We start from the raw sequence: 19,591 nt of genomic DNA, 5'->3' as shown, positions 1-19,591 counted from the left end.
AAAAATAAATTCCTGAGCCCTGCGTCTTCCTGAGCACAGAGACGCATTCTGTGTGAACAGTCCCTTGAAAATAAAGGTTGCTATAAATAAAGAGTAATATAAATAACAGTAAAGGTTCTTTATTAGCATCGATGGTTCCATGAAGAACATTTAACATCTATAGAATTTCCATTCAACAAAAGGTTCTTTATAGTGGAAAAAGTTTATTGAAAAAAGGGATTCTTTTACAAAATGTTGACAGATTCTTTGGGGAACCCAAAATTCTTCCTCTATAGCATTGCTGCAAAAAAAAATCCTTTTTAGAAGCTTTATTTTTGAGAGTGTTGACAGTAATTTTCCAAACCCGGCAGCCAGTGATGAGGTGACTGGGTTTTGATTAAATTTGCTCATGGCATGTGCACCGGAGAAATGAATAGTATCAGTGAGTTCCGGTTCATTCTAGGAATGTTTCTGACACACTCCCCCATCTTCTGCTTACAAGAAGAAAATCCAGACGTGCTCTAACCAGTGAATCGTCATCAAATCAATATCCTTCAGACCATTAGGTTATTTAGTGTGTTTAGGCATACAACGGCTATGATAAACGACCATCCTCGAAATACCTATCAATACATATTTGCAATAATTTATCTCTTAAAGGTTGCCATTCAGTCACCTTTAAGTTGACATTAATTGATGATCTGCCAACCTAATGACTTTCCTCTGGGACAGAAATGTTGGCACATCCATTATTTCAATGCAGAAAGTCTCGATTAAGGTTTCGCCCAAGTGCTAATACATCACAATTCCTAGTTCAGATGTCTTAATCATATTCATCATTTTGGATCGTTTCTGCAGTTTTTTCTTCTAAAGTAGATGCTTTCTCAGGTTCCAGTATGGGGAAGTGTTCAGATAGTCATTTATCAAATGCCAAACCTTTGAGGTGATTACATGCCTTGTATTCTTCTTAGAGTCCTGAGTTGTCCCAATTAAAGTGAGGTATTTTACTGCATTTCAAGAGGAAAGAGATGAGCTGGAAAACAAATACATCTTTATAGACTACATCTATTTGTAGTCCTTCACTTTCCAACAGGGAATGGCAAACAAAACACAATGCAGTCACCATGTTCAGTTTAAAGTTATTAGTTTTCTTTATTATGCTCATAAGAGTTTACCTTTTATTAATTTATGTGGTTCTTGTTTGACTACGCTATCAAAATATTTTCCATTTAGGCTAAAAAGTGATAACATGTAAACTAACCGATTCTACTCGAATAATAGAAATTATTTGACATTTTATGACTAATATATTTGCTCCATTTTCCATTACACATATGTATATGTATGTAGAAAAATATAGACGTTAATCTCAAAGTTAAGAGCTGAAACATCAGACTAGGAATGGTTAGTGACATAATCTATCTCACACAAACCCAGCCCTAACGTCTATTATTTATCATTATGGATTATTATAATTGCCATCATTACGTTTCAATAATGCACTTCCGGTCTTCATCTTAAAAGTAATAACTTTCATGATATCATGGCTCAGGGGCCTCTGGGCACACAGGACTCTCTCTCACTATCATGACATGTAAACTGTTGTGGATTCAGCCATCTGAATCTAATCGTCACCATCTAAGATGAACAACAGGCCTTCAGCTTGTTGATTTAACAGCACTGTAGCCCACATCCATTGTACCCTCGGGAGATTCACTGTTGTTTCCACGGCAACAAGCAGACCCTTGCCCTTCCCAGGGCTCCTGACATTCATTTGGGTTAAACCACCTCAGACTGTAAATAGGGGGAAATTAACACAACCTCCATGACAAGTTTTCTGACTATATATCATAAACTACACTTAACAGCAGCTTTGGTAATTTCTTAAGAGATATAAATGATAAAAGTAGTTATATGGAATACATTTATGGTTTAATTATTGTTTCAAAGTAGCAACCTCCCCCCTTTCCCAGTCACATGACCTGGTCCCTCCTCCCACGAGCTGTCAGAGCAGCTTGTTGCACGACCAGCTTTTAGGTAAACTAACTTGAGTTCGGCGTTAAAATCTAAACCAGCTGCCTGATAAATCCCGCTTCACGTGGACGGACGAGCATGTTCGCCTCGGTTAGAAAACAAGCCTTAATTCCCTCGACTTAACGATCATTTGCCGCAGTTTCCATCGAGCTGTTTTGACGTCTGCGTGATTTGTGGTCAAGAAGCGCACAGCAGCGGCAGGTCATGGTCAGCAGGTAAGCGGCAGGTTCAATCCAAGCGTTTGAAGGTGGCGACAAAGTAGCGCGATCGGTTATTAGTAAAGCGCGGGCGGGTTATTGTCGATACATTGTGTCAAATGTCGCTACGATGTTTGTCTTTGCAGAGAGAGCGTGTTTAGCAAGCGTTGGGTTCGTCGCTCAGTGATGTCGACACGGGTTTAGTAAATGCGGTGCGTTTCCGAGCGAGAAATAACAATTAGTTCAGAAAAATATAAAACTAACGATAGAGCGCGAGAAGTTTGCGTGAAATGCCCACGAGCTACAGCTCGCGCACCGGGCCGTCGTAAAATCACCGTGACACTGAATTTATTAAAATCGATGAAAAGCACGGGTTGACCGCTCTTTCCTGAGGATTGTTTTAGTAGACAGCTGTTGTCTTTATCCGCGTCATCGCCGCGTTTCTTCGTGATGGGAATTAATTCGTTTATAAATCATTCTGACGCGAAAGAGTTTGTTTCCGAGCGTCAAACAGAATATAAATGATGATGGACGCACGAGCAGATTGACAGATAACACAAATGATGGCGACGAGTTTAGCCATATTTGTTACTTCAGACTTCATGCTTAAGTTGGTATTTTTCCCGTGTCATCGCTGCGTGAGGAGAATGAAATCGAATAAATCACCTTGGATGTTTCTGTCTGGAACAGATATGCACAGATTGACATACGGGTCACCCATCAAGTCCCTTCATGAAAGCTCTCCCAAATCCGGCGCCACACCCCGTGCGCGCGCCGAGCACTTGAGAGCCCAACAACTAGTGCATTATCATCATAATAATTCTTCCATTATGAACGCATGCGCGACGAGACGAGAAAAGTAGGCCTAGGCTATATCATGGCATTGCATATGAATGCCATGGTAGTTTTTTTTTAAACGTATACTATAGTACTTTGATCACCATAATATAACATAATCCATAGCATCATGTCATCATTGTCATGGTACCTATCTGTTGAAATAACATGGTCTTATCATGGTACAGTGTCCAAACAAGTATCATTAGTTAGCTGAGACATGCAGATGAAAGGTGAGTTACCTGAGAAAGTGCTGAGAGACATAGATATGGAAGAGGATATATGCTAAGATGCTTTACTAAATCTCAATAATCATAATGCAAGTATGACCCACATAGCAATCTAATTCCATGATCTCCTTTTTATTTGCCCTCGCAGCAGGTACCGAACCTTTCTCATTGTTTTAGTAAATTAAGCCTCTGTCTGATAGTCTGCGCATCCTGGTTGTTCAACGCAGGATAATGGTTGGTGTTCAGTGAGGATGTCTAATGGGGGTAATTAGTCACCTTTGGGGTTTAGAAACCTGCATTATTTAGTTTTGCATCGCAGTGTAATGAACTGATTAGACATGTTTTAAAAACACAAAGAGCAGAGATCTTCAAGAAGCCATGTAAAATATGAAAATATTAATTATTGCATTTTAAGGAGCTTAAGTTATGCAAAATTATTCAATGTCTCTCTTGCATTAAAAAGTGTTAAGTATGATTCAAATGTAATGGTGTTTACATTGCAAAGGGAAGTATTGTGATGCAAACTACTGTATATACTGTAATTGCATAAATTTGGTACAATATGTATGCTGTTGTAGGCCAGGTTTGAAATGCAACACTCAGAAGATCCCTGACCTACAATTTTGAATGCAAATGTAGTGGAGGTTAAATGCAGATGCATTTGCATCAGGCTTGTCCCATGCGAAACCTTTAAATGAATGCTTACTGATGTGAATTGTCTTTTTGCATTTCCATTATTAATTTAGCAAATGCTTTTATCTGAATTTACCCAAATCTGCTAGCAATGGAAAAATGCAAGCAATTAATTGCAAGGAGCATTAAAGACAGTTATGTCACTGTTAATACATCAGGCCTTCATTTGGTTCACCTCTCTAAAATCTGTCAAATAGCTTCATCGTGACAGATCGGCATGCTGCAGGGAATCGATTATAGTGTGGAACAGGAAGCTCAGAGGTGGTTTACATTTCTGTAGAACATTAACAATGTGACACATCTGATAAAGTAATCATTAAACAAACTTGAAATGGTGATATGTAATAAAATAGCTGTATTAGTCCAGAGCTGCTCAAATACATCAGGAAATCTAGAACTTGTAAATCAAATATTTAGGCTTAATGTCTCAATCTGTAAACAATTAGATAAGCTTAACGTCCTCTCCGAAGGGAATCCATGGGGTTTTGGCTTTATATCAGAAATGATGTCATGGGTTGAATTATTTACTAGTGACGGTAAACAATGCTGAACCTTAAATTGTAATTAATGTCAACATTGCACAATTTAATTTCCTCAAGTTTCCTGAAAGATGAATGCAATTGATTTTCTCCCATTAAATTACATTCTTTGTTTAAAATAGCATTGCCTAATTGTAGTGGATCAAAGAAACCACATAAACCTGTATAATTTCTTTGCTAAGTTAACTTCCTTAGTGAGATGCAGATGCGTTAATTATTTGACAGAATCGTTCAGCCTTGAACCTACATGTCAAATGAGCAATAAACGGCATTAAACCAGTTGGGTTGTTTAGTGTAATCACATAGAGTTGACTGTCAGGGTTAGTTGGCAGCCGTGTGTCTCGCCTCATTGACGTTTAGGCAGTGCATTGTTTTAACATCATTTGCTGTTGCTTTTGTAAAAGCACTTTGGCTGTCACATAATTGCAGTGCGCTTGTGGGAACGTGAGCCCCTAAAAGCACGAGGCTACAGCTGTTCTATTGATTGGGATGGAAACATTGTGAAGCGGCATCTGACTCATCACTTCTACCCCACTGCATCATCCCTCACGTGACGCCGAGAGGCTTCCTGTCACGAAGGTAGGGAGGGGAGGACGTGTCCTCGTCGCCCTACGGTAACGATGCTCATTGTCATAGCGATGGGTTGCCAGGGGATGCAGAGACCTTGGAGGCAGGCAGAGCTGCTGCGTTTGACGGAGGTGTTAGACGTGCGAGAGAATTCAAAGTCTTTCTTTGTTGCGACAACATAAACACTTCCTTGAGGGCAGATGCGCTTTGAAACGGCCTTTGAAACAGATTTTGTCATCATTTACTTACCCCCGTAGCATTCCCAACTGGTGAAACACAAAAGATGACAGTGAGAAGAAAGTTCATGCTGCTCTTTTCCATGCAGTCAAAGTGCATGGTGTGATTGAACCTGCCAAGTTCAAAAGGACAAATATAAAATTTAAAGTCTTCATACGATAGATTTGCATTAGGAAATTAGCAAAATTAATGCAGATGCTCAATGATAATCTTCCTCTTCTCTGGAGCTCTTAAATCTTTTTCTTGTGTTAAACTCAAAAATGCTTTTTTAATTTCTGTTTTAGTTATTTTAGTATATCAGTTTAAACTAAAATAAAATGATAAATGTTGCTTTGGCAGCTGGCTGATTTTTTTTATTATTATTATTATTAATTAGTATTAATATGTAAATATGACACCTAACCATTGAGCAGTTTTGCTACACTAGTAAAGTTTTTACTTATTTTTATATTTTCCAGTTTTGTTTTAGTTAATTTTTATTTTTTAGTGTCTGTGTAGTTTTTTATTATTGTTTATTTCTGTTTTAGATTTTTTTTTCTATTTATCTTTTTATTTTTATTGGTTTTTTATTGTATTTAACTTAAACTAATTTAAAATGAGAAATATTGCCTTGGCATCTAGCTGAAATATTTTATTGTTTTTGTATAAAATATGTAAAATACATAAAAATATAAAATGTAATATAAAAGTGTTTTATATTATATAACTGTAGTAACTGCAGGGGATCTGGTGACTTGGCAGTATCTAGCAGTTTATTGGCCACTCTTCTTCAATTTGATATCTATTCTGTGACATTTCAGTTAACATTTACATTGTTACAAAAATATATATTTTTTATGTTTTTAGATTGTTTAACTAATAACCTTAGTGATATGTTAAGTCAAGTTTTCAGCCCTGCAAATGATGAAAAACCCAATTATTTTGTCTACCACTTGGTTTTTATATTTCTCTGGCATCACATTGCATAGCCCGTCTACACCGAAAATTAATTGGACCAATAACCCACTTCTCATGTTTATTGAACATTTTAAAGTGCCAATGATTCATTTTTTTATTGTGTTTTTGTCCTTTTTGGAGCATTCTGTATGCATTCCGATTTGTATTCCACTGAAAAAAGAAAACCAGGGTTGGAGCAACTATTCCTTCAAAGTACCAAATTTGTGCACATTGCTGTTTATAAAACATTTCCAGTCATCTCCAGTGTAGAGTTTGGGAAAGTTGGGGAAAAGATATCAGTCCTCTGTTGCCAGGGCGTAAAAATGGGGGAATACCTCTAAGTTCAGCATTCAGGAGCTTGTCATCGGAAGCTCTGAGGTCAGCCTGCCAGTTCGGGGAAACTCATCCAACAACAGAGCCTCAGAGAGGGAATGCGGGATGCTATTGGCTAGACTGCGGATGGGCGGCGTCTTGCTGTAGGCAGTCTGGCAGGAAGGGGTTGGTTGCAGGAGAGGAGGGGAGGGGTGTGGGAATGGCTGGAAATGTTTCAGCCATATAGTTGAGCAGCGAGCAGGCGTGCTGGTGCTTTCTGCGCTGTTGCTGAGAGAAAATCCTTGTCTCGGCATTGGCAATTCATGCAGGGAATGACAACGGTTCACGTGGTCGTTATATACCGGGAGAGCGTGAAGTGAAGCAGTCCGATCTCCACACCAGGTGAGCGGAAGAGCGAGAGAGAGAGAGTGGGACGTGGAGGGGAAGGAGGCTTCCTCATTCCAGCAAAGTGGGAGGAGTAGGGAACATTTTATCCTTTAAAGTTCCGTCTGTTTTTCCCAACACAAGGAATTTTGCTGCAATATGCTGCATGCGGGCTGGGGTGTGGAAAGAGAGGGAGGGAAATCTGAGAGGAGGTGTGGAGTTGTGTCAGTAAGTTACTCTGCCTTTAACCCTTGTGTATCCCAAATCCCAAGTCTTTCCGGTTTCTTTCCGTAGGAACATCTGTAAAGTAGTTTCAGTACAAGTCGGACTGATTTGTGTCTTAAACCGAAGGCATATTTGTGCAGTTTACAAATATTTTGTTTTTCTGCTATTCCAAGGAAATGATTCCGAAGGTAATGGTCCAGTCGGATTAGCAAGGGATGTATGCAAATTTAATGAACGCTAGAATCTTTCATATTGGCCTGATCAGACATCCGGTTTTACTACAGTCCAGACTTTAAAAGAGCAGGACCTGCGCCGTGGCAGGAAAAGGCCGCGTTTGTGTAGAACATTTGGCAAACGTGTTGGGAGGAAGAGCTTGTTTTTTTTAAAGAGAGAAACTGACTCTGCCCTTCCCGTTAAAAAAGCATGAAAACAGTCCACTGACTCTTTATTAGCCAAAGCTTTGAGAACAACAGCACCTTTCTGAATCGATCCGAAACACGTTTAGACAGACTCCGAAAGGTAATTAGCCAGCACCTTTTAAGGCTTTACAACTGCCAGGCATGTTTCATGAACAAATTACCCTTTATTATGAGACTATTTTAGCGGGGGCGCCGTATTGCGCACTTGTAAAGAGAACCGAGACCTTGTGCCAATATTTTCACGTCAAGGCGAAAGTTTGTTGTAGAAGGGAGTGAGTATTTGAACTCAAGCTCATGTTGTGTTTTCATAACTGGGGCAAGATTTTATCCTCCTTCTCCAGCCTTTAAAGGTAAGTTAGAGTCATAATTAGCTTTTTCCTTTGGTGAGTTGTGGGATATCTAGTCTTTGAAAACACAATGCAAATGTCTGTCAGTCGCTAAGTAGATCAGATCTGTGTCTAAATGATCTTAATTAAATTGCACATCAGCTTCACACAGCCCGAGGATATGAGCGCCGTACCAGCCTGGCATGGCTGCCGTCCACGACGCTATAAATATCTAGAGACGATGATCTGGGGGGGATAAAAGCAGCCTTGGTGTTATGAAGATAATAACTTGGGTCACCGAGATTCAGTTTTACATTAAGGCTATTATCATATGACACACCTGTTTTTGCTGAGCACATTGAATTGAGGATGTGGTCAGCAAACTGCATGTGCAGCGATTACTGTCCCATATCAAGCCTTGAAGAGTTGTGGATTGTTTTAAATATGATCATTTGTTTTTAATTACATTATTGTGTGATTGTTTATCAGAAGACTTTTCCATGATCACTTTATATTCATTTAACTGAAAGGAATGATGGCAGTGCGTGATCTAATTACTGAAGCATATGACTTTAATGAATGCTTACAGTCATTCAGCTCTTGACTATGAAGATATTAAGCTCTTTTAAGCTGCATGATTAAAATGGCTGGTTGTGGTTATTTAAAGTAATTTGCAGGTCCAGCTGTAGAAAATGTGGCCTAGTTTTGTTCTTGTGATGAAGCCGCTACTTCCAAAACAACTATCGCCTTGACTTTGTCCTTGGCCTCTATGATATGATCATGGCATTGTACAAAATCATCAGCAATGAAAAGCATGTTTTTCCCAAAACAGTTCAGTCTAAACCCTTGCAGCCAATTTCATTGTCAAAAAATTTTCTGACTTGGATTCAGTTCAGCGTTCAGAAAAATGGATGGATCCAATTGCTACAAACAGTATCATGTGCTACCAGTGATATATTGAGGTTAAGGTTGGGGTCTGGTTAGGCTTTGCATTTAGTATTTGAGTGTTGGGGTCTGTGCTAAACAGGTTTGGGATACCGAATCACGTCATTGAAAACCAGTAACTTTATGCATGACGTGATGGTCAACAGGAGGCTAATTAGATTTGGTGAAGTCCAAAAGTTATGAAAATGTCTAACAATTAAGCATCCACCTCCTGTGCAAATTAAGAGATGACCAGTATTATGTCCTGCCAGCTGTCTTAGGCAACCCAAATCCTGATCTGATGCCATGGAGGATTACCCAACATTCATCCTCTGGGTTTGGAACCGTTATTATTATAACAAAAGAGGCTGATTGAATGGGCACAACCAGTTTGGAAAAGCCTGCTCTTGTGGCCCTAATGCAAGTTTGTTGGTTATTCTGTAATTTTGAAACGCTCAACTAAAGTTGTAAATGGGATTGTTCTTATGTTTCATCATAGATGGTGAATTTGTATTGGTTTGCCTGCTTGTTAATTAGCAGATGGCTTTAATCAAAGGGTCATGTTTCTTTCTCAAGGGGTCTCAAACTCCTTCAGTACACACTAAATGGTTGGATTCAAGTGGCAGCCTTTGTATTACCAGTATACCTAATTTATCACAAATTAATTAGCAACCTAGTTATGTATCACACAAGTATCCCAAAAGGTTACGTTGTTCACAACCCATTTTACTTTTGTGTTTCAAAGCGAAAAAATGGGACAGAAATTGATTTTTTTCCCATCTGAATTGGATTGGATTGGATTGTGAAAAGTGGGCTCTAATATTAGGGCTGGGTGGTATATCGAGTACGATATATCGATATTCTTTATAAGCGATACGATATAAGGCAATACCGTTTATATCGATATACAGATTGAAACGACCACATCTGAAAAATATAGCGAAGGACACAGATTGAGCTGCTGCAGAGAAAGTGCATAATACAATTTGTTCTGAAATATTTGTAGTTAATAAACAATAAATGTGACATGTATAATTTTAAACCTACAAGTAAGTTTATTTGTGTGATAGCACTAACTGTAGAGTGACTGTTATGGGTTAATCAAAATAGCCTTTTTACTCAATTAATCTGTGCTTTTTTTATTATATTCATTTTTACTTTAGTAAATTTAACTTCTGCTTTAAAAGCATTGTTTTTGTTTTTAGATTGCAATGTTACAATGTTAGGATGTAATGTGATTTGGACCCTTTTTTAACATAATATATGCCTATGGTTACATTCACTTTATTTGTTTAATCCAAATACAAAAGCGTAGAACATACCGAGATATAAATCGTATACCGCAAATCAGCCAAAAAATACAGAAATATGAATTTTTGCTCATATCGCCCAACCCTACCCTATATCATGGTTACAGGGGGAGGGGCTAAAAATAAGAGTGCTTGATGACGTCATCTGAAAAGAGAGTTGTTCACAACCCGTTTTTTGAGATCAAAAAATGGGGAATGAATTAATTGTATCCATCTGAAATGGATTTGACTGTGAAAAGTGGGCTCTATATGGTGGTTAGAGGGGGAGGGGCTAAAAATAAGAGGGCTTGATGATGTCATCTGAAAAGGAAAGTTGTTTCAGAGGCAAACTTGTGTACAGCTCGTAATGTTAACTCCCTGTTGACTTAGTTTGGGTAACTTTAATTGCTGAGATACTCTTCCCTACGATGATGTAAGATCTGATAATTTTCTTTTTTTTGTGTGAAAATAGATAATTGCATCTGTGGAATGCCCAGCTTTGCTGTTCAGCCAGGCGTTCTCCTCCGGAACCACTAATCATTGTGGGGAAGGGCGGGGGCGTACAGACAGCGCTAATCTCTGCAGGTCACAACAAGGATAGCGCAGCCACCTTCCTACCTGCACACCATCTGTCCGCCCTCATCAGCCTCTGACTTGCAGCCGTTCCTACTCGGTTACAACTATCTGTCAAAGCGCTCGCTTCCATGAAACCCAGAGTAACTGCAGGGGATCTGGTGACTTGGCAGTATCTAGCAGTTTATTGGCCACTCTTCTTCAATTTGATATCTATTCTGTGCCAATTAGACATAAGTAGCCTTGTTTTACTCCAAATTGACTTTGATAGTTTTGAACTATCAACTAAAGTTCTCGGTTTTCATAGAGTCAGAGTAACCTTTTAGGACTTGGCAATATCTTGTAATTTTTTTGTCTTTGCCTACTCTTTGATGAGCTTTTTTTCCTTTTAATTTTTGCGCTACTAAATGGGATTAGTTGAGCGAGAGTGTTGTGTCAGATGCTCAAGCACCGCAGAACTGCATTGTTTGCACTTTTCAGAGGCGTTAACCTACAAATAGTTGACTGCATATTAAACTAAGAGAAAGTAGAAGGTATTTTAACATGAAAACAATTACACACTTGAACTTTAAAAGCCTTCACTTATATTATCGTGTCATCTGGAGAAACCTACCAAGTGTTTTGTCCTCATTTGAGCGAACAGTTGACAGGGAGACATTTGCATTGATTTGACTGGAATCGCAGTTGCTTTAAGGGAGAAGCAAATTTTAGTTTGCAGCTTTGCTTTGATTGTGTTTTACATGACTTTTGTTTTTACACATGCGCTGTATGGGCGTAACGATTCTCTCAACTCACGATGTTATATGATTCACGATATTGGTTTCACAATATGATTTTCTCACTTACAAAATAAGATAATAGACAAATTATAAAAGAAAATTTGTTATTACAAAAATACTGCACAAATCTTTTATGTCAAATAACTAAAATTATAATTTTAAAACAAATACCTAATTAAATAAATTAATAATACATATAAAATATATTTTCGTATACAAAAAATAATTAAAAAAAAATTTTTTATATCATCAGCATAAAATGCACTTTGTACAGAAAATGCATTTGCTGTAAAATTATGCTGCATTAATACAATGAGAATGCAAAATCAGTCTCTGACAGTAGGTGGCGCTTATAAGTATTATTTTAATATCCATTATACAGAGGCCAGAAAAAAAAGAAAACCGATATAAAAGCCCACCCCAATTGTATCATGATTTGTTTAACATCTCAACCAACTTGAATTGTCACATATTTTAATAGATTTGTATTTGGCTTAGGTGCGCTGTTTTATAAACCCTGTGTTTGCTGCACTTCATGAATTGTGTGATTGCACCTCGAAAAGAGAACCGAACAGGCCTGCATATCCAAAGACTTTGGTGGCCCATTATGTCGGTTTACAACCTTTAAGCACTTCTACTAGCTGACAGATTGTATTACTGAAGCACCCTTTAACTGTCATTCACCTCATAAATTAGACCATCGGGTTTCTGAGTTCTAAAAATACAGGAGGATTAATTGCATGAGGTCACATCTGACATGGTTTCTATCCCATTTTTTTATGGTTTGACTCTCGGGGGTAAAGCTATGAAATTAAATCATGCCGTAGAGACTACGTGTGCGACGAGTATGGCAGGCCATTTAATTTTATAATCGTAAAATGGAAAGGCGCAGCGGGCGCTGGGAGTGTACGACGGTGGAGCGTAGATTGAGAGGTCCAAATGACTCTTTCTGAATCAACTTCTAACACCAGGGTTTTTGCCTTTCCAGGGCTGGAAATCAGCCTCTCTTAGGTCCCGTTCGAAGTGCTGCCAAAAAGGAAGCTTTGCTAATGTGTTTTTCAAGAGCTCAAATAGTGCCGCACACAAGAATCTCATATTACAGCAGAACCAGAACGCTTTTTTAAAATGACTGCTTGACAGTTTGGACCTTTAGACCAGTTATTTGACTATTGGTTCCTTGTCATCTTGGTTCATCATAAGGCTGTATTGTGCATTCAGTGCTCTTGACTCAAGGCTTCGATGCACATTTCAACTACGGATTGTGCAAAACTGTATATTAAAAAAATGAACCAGTTGGTAGGTTGCCTGAACAGTTTTAAAATTTATTTTGGGTTATTAAGGAAAAATATTGCAGTAGTATTTTGGAAGTTTAATTTTAATATTTAATTTTATTTTATTTTGGGTTCTTCCAGAAAAGCATTGCAGATAATGTAATGAAGGTTTGATTTTATATTGTTATATTTTTATCTTATTTTATCAGTTACTTTAAAGCTCATATCAAATAAAGGCAATGCTAGCTTAACTAATAGAAGAAGGGAAGATATTATGTTTCATAATGGCTATTATTTTTTTCTATCGCACTTAAATTAATTGAATGCTATTTTTAAATACCCTGTTTGTTATTTTGTTGTTGCCGTGTCATTATTTAATGATTGCACTCTCTGCATTATGCAGATTGGCATGTATTTCTGTTGCACTACACCTGTTGCATTCTTCTTAAAGGGTCGATTTCTCTCATTACGCCTCAATTACATTTTTCTTTTTTTGTAGGTGCACTCTTGTGGTTGCTAGGCATTATGGGAAATAGAAGAAACAGGCCCTTAGCAACAAGAGTGGAAAATGAAAGAAACACTCGAGCTCATTAGATTACACTAATACTCGCTGTGTGTTATTGTTAAAGACAAAAAGAAGGTCCAGATCACCACAAGTCTTAATAAAAAACTGAATCGATCAAGGTGGCTACGGTCTGAATGGAATACTAATGTTTTGCCTTCTGCATACTATATCATTGTGTCATGCTTTCATCATGTTTCTTTTTGTTTTAAAGATTTATTTAAAGATTTGGCAATTTAATCAAATAATGATGAGTCAAGAAAGAAATGCAGTTGATATTTCTTCAAATACAAGGTCAAGTTTAGTGTGTTGCATTGTGGGATATGGTATTCACTGCAGTGTTTGTAAACTTTTTAGCAAATATTATAGCTCATCCTGGTGTTTAATGCTTGCACACCATGTTAGCCTACATATTGCACACTAAATAATTAGTATGCATAGTATGGTGATATTCCATTCAGGACAAACCCAGGCTTCACGTTCCCTCTATAACGCACCTCAGTACATGTTCAGACTTGTTTTATTTAATGCATGTGATCACCCTAAAAAGGTTCAAAGCACTATAGTGTTGGGTTCCATACACACAGTAGTTATTGTTTGGCACTTGTCTGTTGGCTTTGCTCTAAGTGGGGGGGACGTGGCCGTCATTACACAGCAAAGGGAATCTTAAACGGCTGCTGCAGATTTTTACGGCCTTGTTTCATCTGCTGCACCACCCCCACCCTTACCCACCCCTCCTCTCCTTCAGTTTGCACAAGAAAATATTTCCAGATGTTCCAAGAAGAGAGCTCTATTTCAGCGGTGAGGTCTGTGTGAGGTTCCCGAGTCCTGCCAGAGGCGGCGTATTATTGGACGATTGAGTCCTGCGGTGGTAGCTACGTTATAAGTAGGGGTGTAAGAAAATATCAATACACGTGAGTATCGTGATATTTTGTTTGGCGGTACTGTATCGATTCTCAAAAACGGAATATCGATATTTAGAAAAATAAATAAATCATACAGGATTCATGGCAGTTGTTTCGTTTTGAGTTCATATCCACTTCATGCCTAAACAGTGACAGGAAACACTAGCATTAGAGCACACCACTAATGTTAGCGTTAATATAGTTATATAGTTAATATAGTCTGTCTTTAATTTTATCTATCTATCTATCTATCTATCTGTTCATTCTATCTGTTTCAACTCCTGCCAGGAATATTGCGCCGCTGCGTGTTTTCTATTGGCTAAAATCTCTGGCATTACTCAACAGGTTAGGCAGTCTTAAATGGTTTCGGAAGGGGAGGTGTTTTCCTGTGGTGCTTCTGCGCCTTGGCATTTGACCGAACGTGGCACTGCGCTTAATCGATATCACAGTTTTTTTCCCAGCATGCTTTGAGGCGACATTTGATATACTTTGCTCCTATGCTTTGCTTGTGATGTCCCTCAATTGTGAGTTCCTTTGGATAAAAGTGTTGCTTACATGACTAAATGATGGCCTCTGATGGTGGTTTTGAAATATTTTTGCTACATGAACAGCTGGCAGGTTTAAAGTAATACTTAAATGTAGTAAATTCAATTCTGTGCCAAATAGATGTGGAAAGTTTCTGATGTCCATGTTTCTTACCCAAATCTTGTCTGTCTTTTCCAGATCCCAGACAGAAGAAAGTGCCTTCTCTGACGACGTTCCTACTTGAAGCTGCTCGCCGCTCCCATCCTACACTGTAAACAACGCTGGCTTGGCCTCTGAAAAGATCTCAATTCCTCAGACTTGCCAAAGCACAAGGAAACAACACACTTTTTCCATTCACGGACATTATTAGATATTGTTCCAAGGAGAGCCATTGCCTTCAGATATTGCCATCCACAGCAGTTGAGGTCAAGACCATTTGGAGACCTGGAGCATGTACTTATTGTCGCCCCGTTGTTGCGCACCTGGGACTAAATGACTGATGAACGAGATTGACAGCTTCACTGATAGCCGCCATCTCCCATGTGACAGCCAGCGGGGGTCTGAATGTGACATCTCTATTTAAAGGGCCTCGCTGACAAACCTCAAAACTAGACACAAAACAACACAGAAATACGTTCGAAGACTATTTGAACCCGAAGCAACAATCCCGCAACTGACACCGTAGAGCCTGCAGGTTCTCAAACAACTATGGCTTTAAACATCGCATCGATGCGAGACACGAAATGGCTGACGCTCGAGGTGTGCCGGCAGTTTCAGAGAGGGACGTGCTCACGCAGCGACGAGGAATGCAAATTCGCACACCCGCCCAAGAGCTGCCAGGTGGAGAACGGACGGGTGATCGCCTGCTTCGACTCGCTGAAGGTAAGACCTGCTGCTTACTTGATGCAACTTTTGGGATTACACATGATGGGATATGTCACCCTGGACCTCAAAACCAGTCACAAGGGTCAATTTTTTTAAATTGAGAATTTATACATCATCTGAAAGCTGAATAGATGAGCTTTTCATCGATGTATCCATTTTTTAGAATAGGGCAATATTTGGGTGAGATACAACTAATCTGAGGGTGCAAAAAAAATCTAAATATTGAGAAAATTGCCTTTAAATCTGTCCAAATTAAGTTCTTAGCAATGCATATTGCCAATCAAAAATTAGGTTTTGATATATTTACGGTAGGAAATTTATAAAATATCTTCATGGAACATGATCTTTTTCTAATATCCTAATGATTTTTGGCATGAAAGCAAAACTGGTAATTTTGACCCATACAATATATTGTTGCATATTGCTACAAATATACCTGTATATTGCTACTTATGACTGGTTTTGTTATCCAGGGCCACATATGTATTCGACTTTATTTCTCTGAAAAAGTGGTAATTGCGATTCTTCCACCAAAAAATATATTTCATGAGAGTAACTGTAGAATATATTAGAGGTCGACCGATTGATCGACCGATTTTTGGCATTTTTTTATTAATCGGCATCGGCCGATTGTGCTGCAAATTAGGCCGATTAATATACAGGCGCGTCTGCAAGCAACACGTGATGCTGCCTCGTGCGGCAAGCAGATTGCCATTCCACTGGCACAACGGATAACCCTGTGATGTCCCCCTCTGCCTGCTAACTTTTTGAAGAGAGAACTACCTGGTAGAGCTGTGCGATTAATTCGAAATCGAATCGCAATCACGATTTGAGACGTTGCGATTTTCTAATTGCAAAGCCTGCGATGTGAAGGCGATACTTGTGAACTTTTTCACCACTTTCTAATTTATTGAGATGCACCTGTACATAATAAATCATATTTTGGCATTCAAAAACATTGCGAATACGGAAACATTTGATTTTGTGTCGAATGAGAGTCCCAACGTTGGTTTCAGTTTCGTTTTAGCCCAAATGAATTCGTTTTGGCTTGTCGTTTATAGCGAGCTTCTTATTTTTAATTCTTGTTCTTTTCTAAATACTGTTAATTGAAAACATTTGTTGTGGAGTGAGGGGAACTAAAATAGCCTAGCTATGTTTACAGTGTTTGTAAACATTTCACGTCGGCATTAGGCCTATTTCTGAATGAAATAATAAAATGTGACTTATACGTGACTTTTCTCTCTCTCTCTCTCTCTCTCTCTCTCTCTCTCTCTCTCTCTCTCTCTCTCTCTCTCTCTTTAAAAAACACACTTTTTTATATGCACAGCATATTTTAACCATGCAGCAAACCTTTTTAAATATTTTGATAAATTACTGAAAAAAATGAACATCCCTGAGATGAAGGGAAAAAAAGAAAGAAAGAAAATCGGCCAAACATATCGGCCCAAAAATCGGCATTCTTCCTCCAAAAATTTTTTCATTTTACAATTTAGCTAGTTATTGCATTCAGTATGTGGTATATTATGATTTTTTGATAGCATGATTTTTCACGGGATGTTGTTAACTTACACTATATTGCCAAAAGTATTGGCACCCCCCTTCTAATGAACATGTTTGACTACTTTAATAATTTCTATGAGTACAAATCTTAATGTTTAAGCATATAATGATATTCTAGGGAATTGTGTGCTTCTAATTTTATAGCAACAGTTTGGACAGGACCCTTTTCTATTCTAACATGACAGTGTCTCTGTGTATAAGACACGGTTCAGAAAGACATGATTGATTGAGTCAGTGTGGAAGAACTTGACTGGTCTGCAGAAAGACAAGTCCTGATCCCAGCTGAACACCTCTGGTGTGACTTTATATGCAGACCTTGAGCCAAAAACTCATCACCAAACACCAATGTCTTGTACATAAGGGTAATGTCATTTTAGACATGTTCAAAACTGTTAGTATAGAGATAGAAATACAATTTTTAAATACATGAACTATGTTTTTATCTTTGTTGCCAAAGTTTTGTTAGTGCCTTTTTCTGTTCTAAAGAACACTTTTGTCCTTATAGTGTCTATACAAGTCATTGGTGTTTGGTGATGTGTGTCTTATACACAGAGACACTGTCATGTTAGAATAGAAAAGGGTCCTGTCCAAACTGTTGCTATAAAATTAGAAGCACACAATTCCCTAGAATATCATTATATGCTTTAACATTAAACATTGAATACTGAAGTAGTCAAACATGTTCATTAGAAGGGGGTGACCCAATACTTGGCAATATAGTGTATGATAAAATCTCTATTTCATGCCCTTTTTCTTGGTTTTATTAAACAGCAGCAACAGCAGTATGATAAATGATACCAATGTTCAATAAATAATTAACATTTATTAACATTATAATTCCATCATAGCAACTTGGCTCATTATGCAAAATTGCGGTCACAGATGTGCATTTACTGTATATGCATTTTACGTCTTCAAATTAGCCAATCAGAATAAAACATAGTGACTTATATTCTGGAACAATTGGAGTACTTTTACCAAATAATAGAGTGCATTAGTTTCCGTCCACTTTAACTATTTTTTAGGGACGTCATTCGCAGTGCATCATGGATTTTCTGATTTGGTGGAGATTTCTCTGCAGAATCGTGGGTAATGTAGTTTTTCATCAGGAATTCCTCTGTTAAACATGATTCTTTTAATTGCTTGTCTGTTGAGGCGATCCACCTGGTTGGTCCTTTGTCCTACACACCTATTACTTGCAGGTGTGCGATGGAGTTTGATCACTAAACATGATTCTTTTAAAAATAAGTTGAAAAAGTGTGGGCTGATGGCTTCAACAAAAGCATATACCATTGAATAACAACCTTGTAGCTCACAGTAGGTCTGTCTTTAACAGTTTATAAGTTATCAATTATTGTTGAAAATCAATTCCTCGAAGGAGAAAATTAAATGAGTTTTTACTTTTGGAAACCTGACAGTTGTGCTCTATTTCTGTAAGCTATTTATGTGTCTTTTAGCTAGTGTATATTAACAACTTTTAAAGTATCCTTAACTTTTAGAGCTGGAATTGCTTGTTTTAGAAGTAATTTGTTTTTGACTGTTGATAAATTTCTAGACAATAATTAAGTAAATGAAGCACGGGAACTGAACAAACATCAACAATTTTTTTTGAGGATTCTTTTTGTGTTGCTGGCAAATAGCTTGCCTTAGTGCAGCACTCTGAAATTAGAGTGCATGTGTCAGCTCTGCCACACTGCATACTGCACACTTCAAATAAAGCTGACCTATAGAGAGCGAAAGGGCAGCGCTGCTCTCTCATCCAGCCCATTTTATATCTTACCATCTAACGTTACCATGCCACGTCCGTCATTTATATGGCCTGCCATTGGGTTTCTGTGAACTTTGATGCTGTTTTTAGAAACAAACAAAAACATAAACGCAGTGACCGATAATTAAAGCATCAGATGTTAGCCCATGCTGTGTGCTTAAAAATATAAACTGGACGATGCACTTGCACATAACTGTAATTAATTTTTTTGGTCTGTACGTTTTCATTAATATACGTTAAAAGCATCTCTAATTTCAGTAGCACAAAATGGCATTGAAGAACTCTTGAACTGATTTAAATCTCAAACATTATTTACAGACAAAACAGGATATTTTTCATGCATTTAAATGTTGTAGTGCACATGCACATCAAACTGAATTGCATAATAATGAGTCAGATCAACAAATCTGCAATATCATCTCCAGTAAAGCTACCGAATTTATTGAAGGATGGCCTATTAATGGTGTTTTCTAAGATAAAACACAATGCTTATGGAGATGCACTTAAATAACGTTCAAAAACAGGTGCATGTTTGCATGTGCATGACCGTTGTGGTGATATAAATGAGGCGGATTTAAAGATGCAACTTTTTGAATAGAGCTTTAAAGCATCATTTAAAATATTGTTAAAAGATC

The 19,591-nt window shown here is 37.9% G+C and overlaps 1 protein-coding gene across 10 annotated transcripts in view; it reads left to right on the top strand.

Moving 5' to 3' along the window:
• The first annotated feature begins 1,972 nt into the window (after positions 1-1,972).
• The window catches only part of LOC306872186 (muscleblind-like protein 2a), a 64,907-nt gene continuing 47,288 nt past the window's right edge, over positions 1,973-19,591 (top strand). For 4 of the 10 annotated variants that reach the window (XM_079420645.1, XM_079420648.1, XM_079420644.1 and 1 more), the window contains exons 1-2: positions 7,577-7,689; positions 14,942-15,625. In XM_079420645.1, coding sequence (XP_079276771.1) covers positions 15,452-15,625 — 174 coding nt within the window. In that variant the 5' untranslated portion in view covers positions 7,577-7,689; positions 14,942-15,451. Of the gene's footprint in view, positions 2,229-6,794; positions 6,964-7,576; positions 7,690-14,941; positions 15,626-19,591 lie in introns of those variants that run through there. The other 6 variants (XM_079420643.1, XM_079420646.1, XM_079420650.1 and 3 more) reach the window with 5 other exon arrangements.

Source organism: Barbus barbus (assembly GCF_936440315.1).
Source record: "Barbus barbus genome assembly, chromosome: 7".
Lineage (NCBI taxonomy): Eukaryota > Metazoa > Chordata > Actinopteri > Cypriniformes > Cyprinidae > Barbus > Barbus barbus.
Note: the sequence above shows the minus strand (reverse complement) of the source record. Positions and strands in the feature narration are given on the sequence as shown.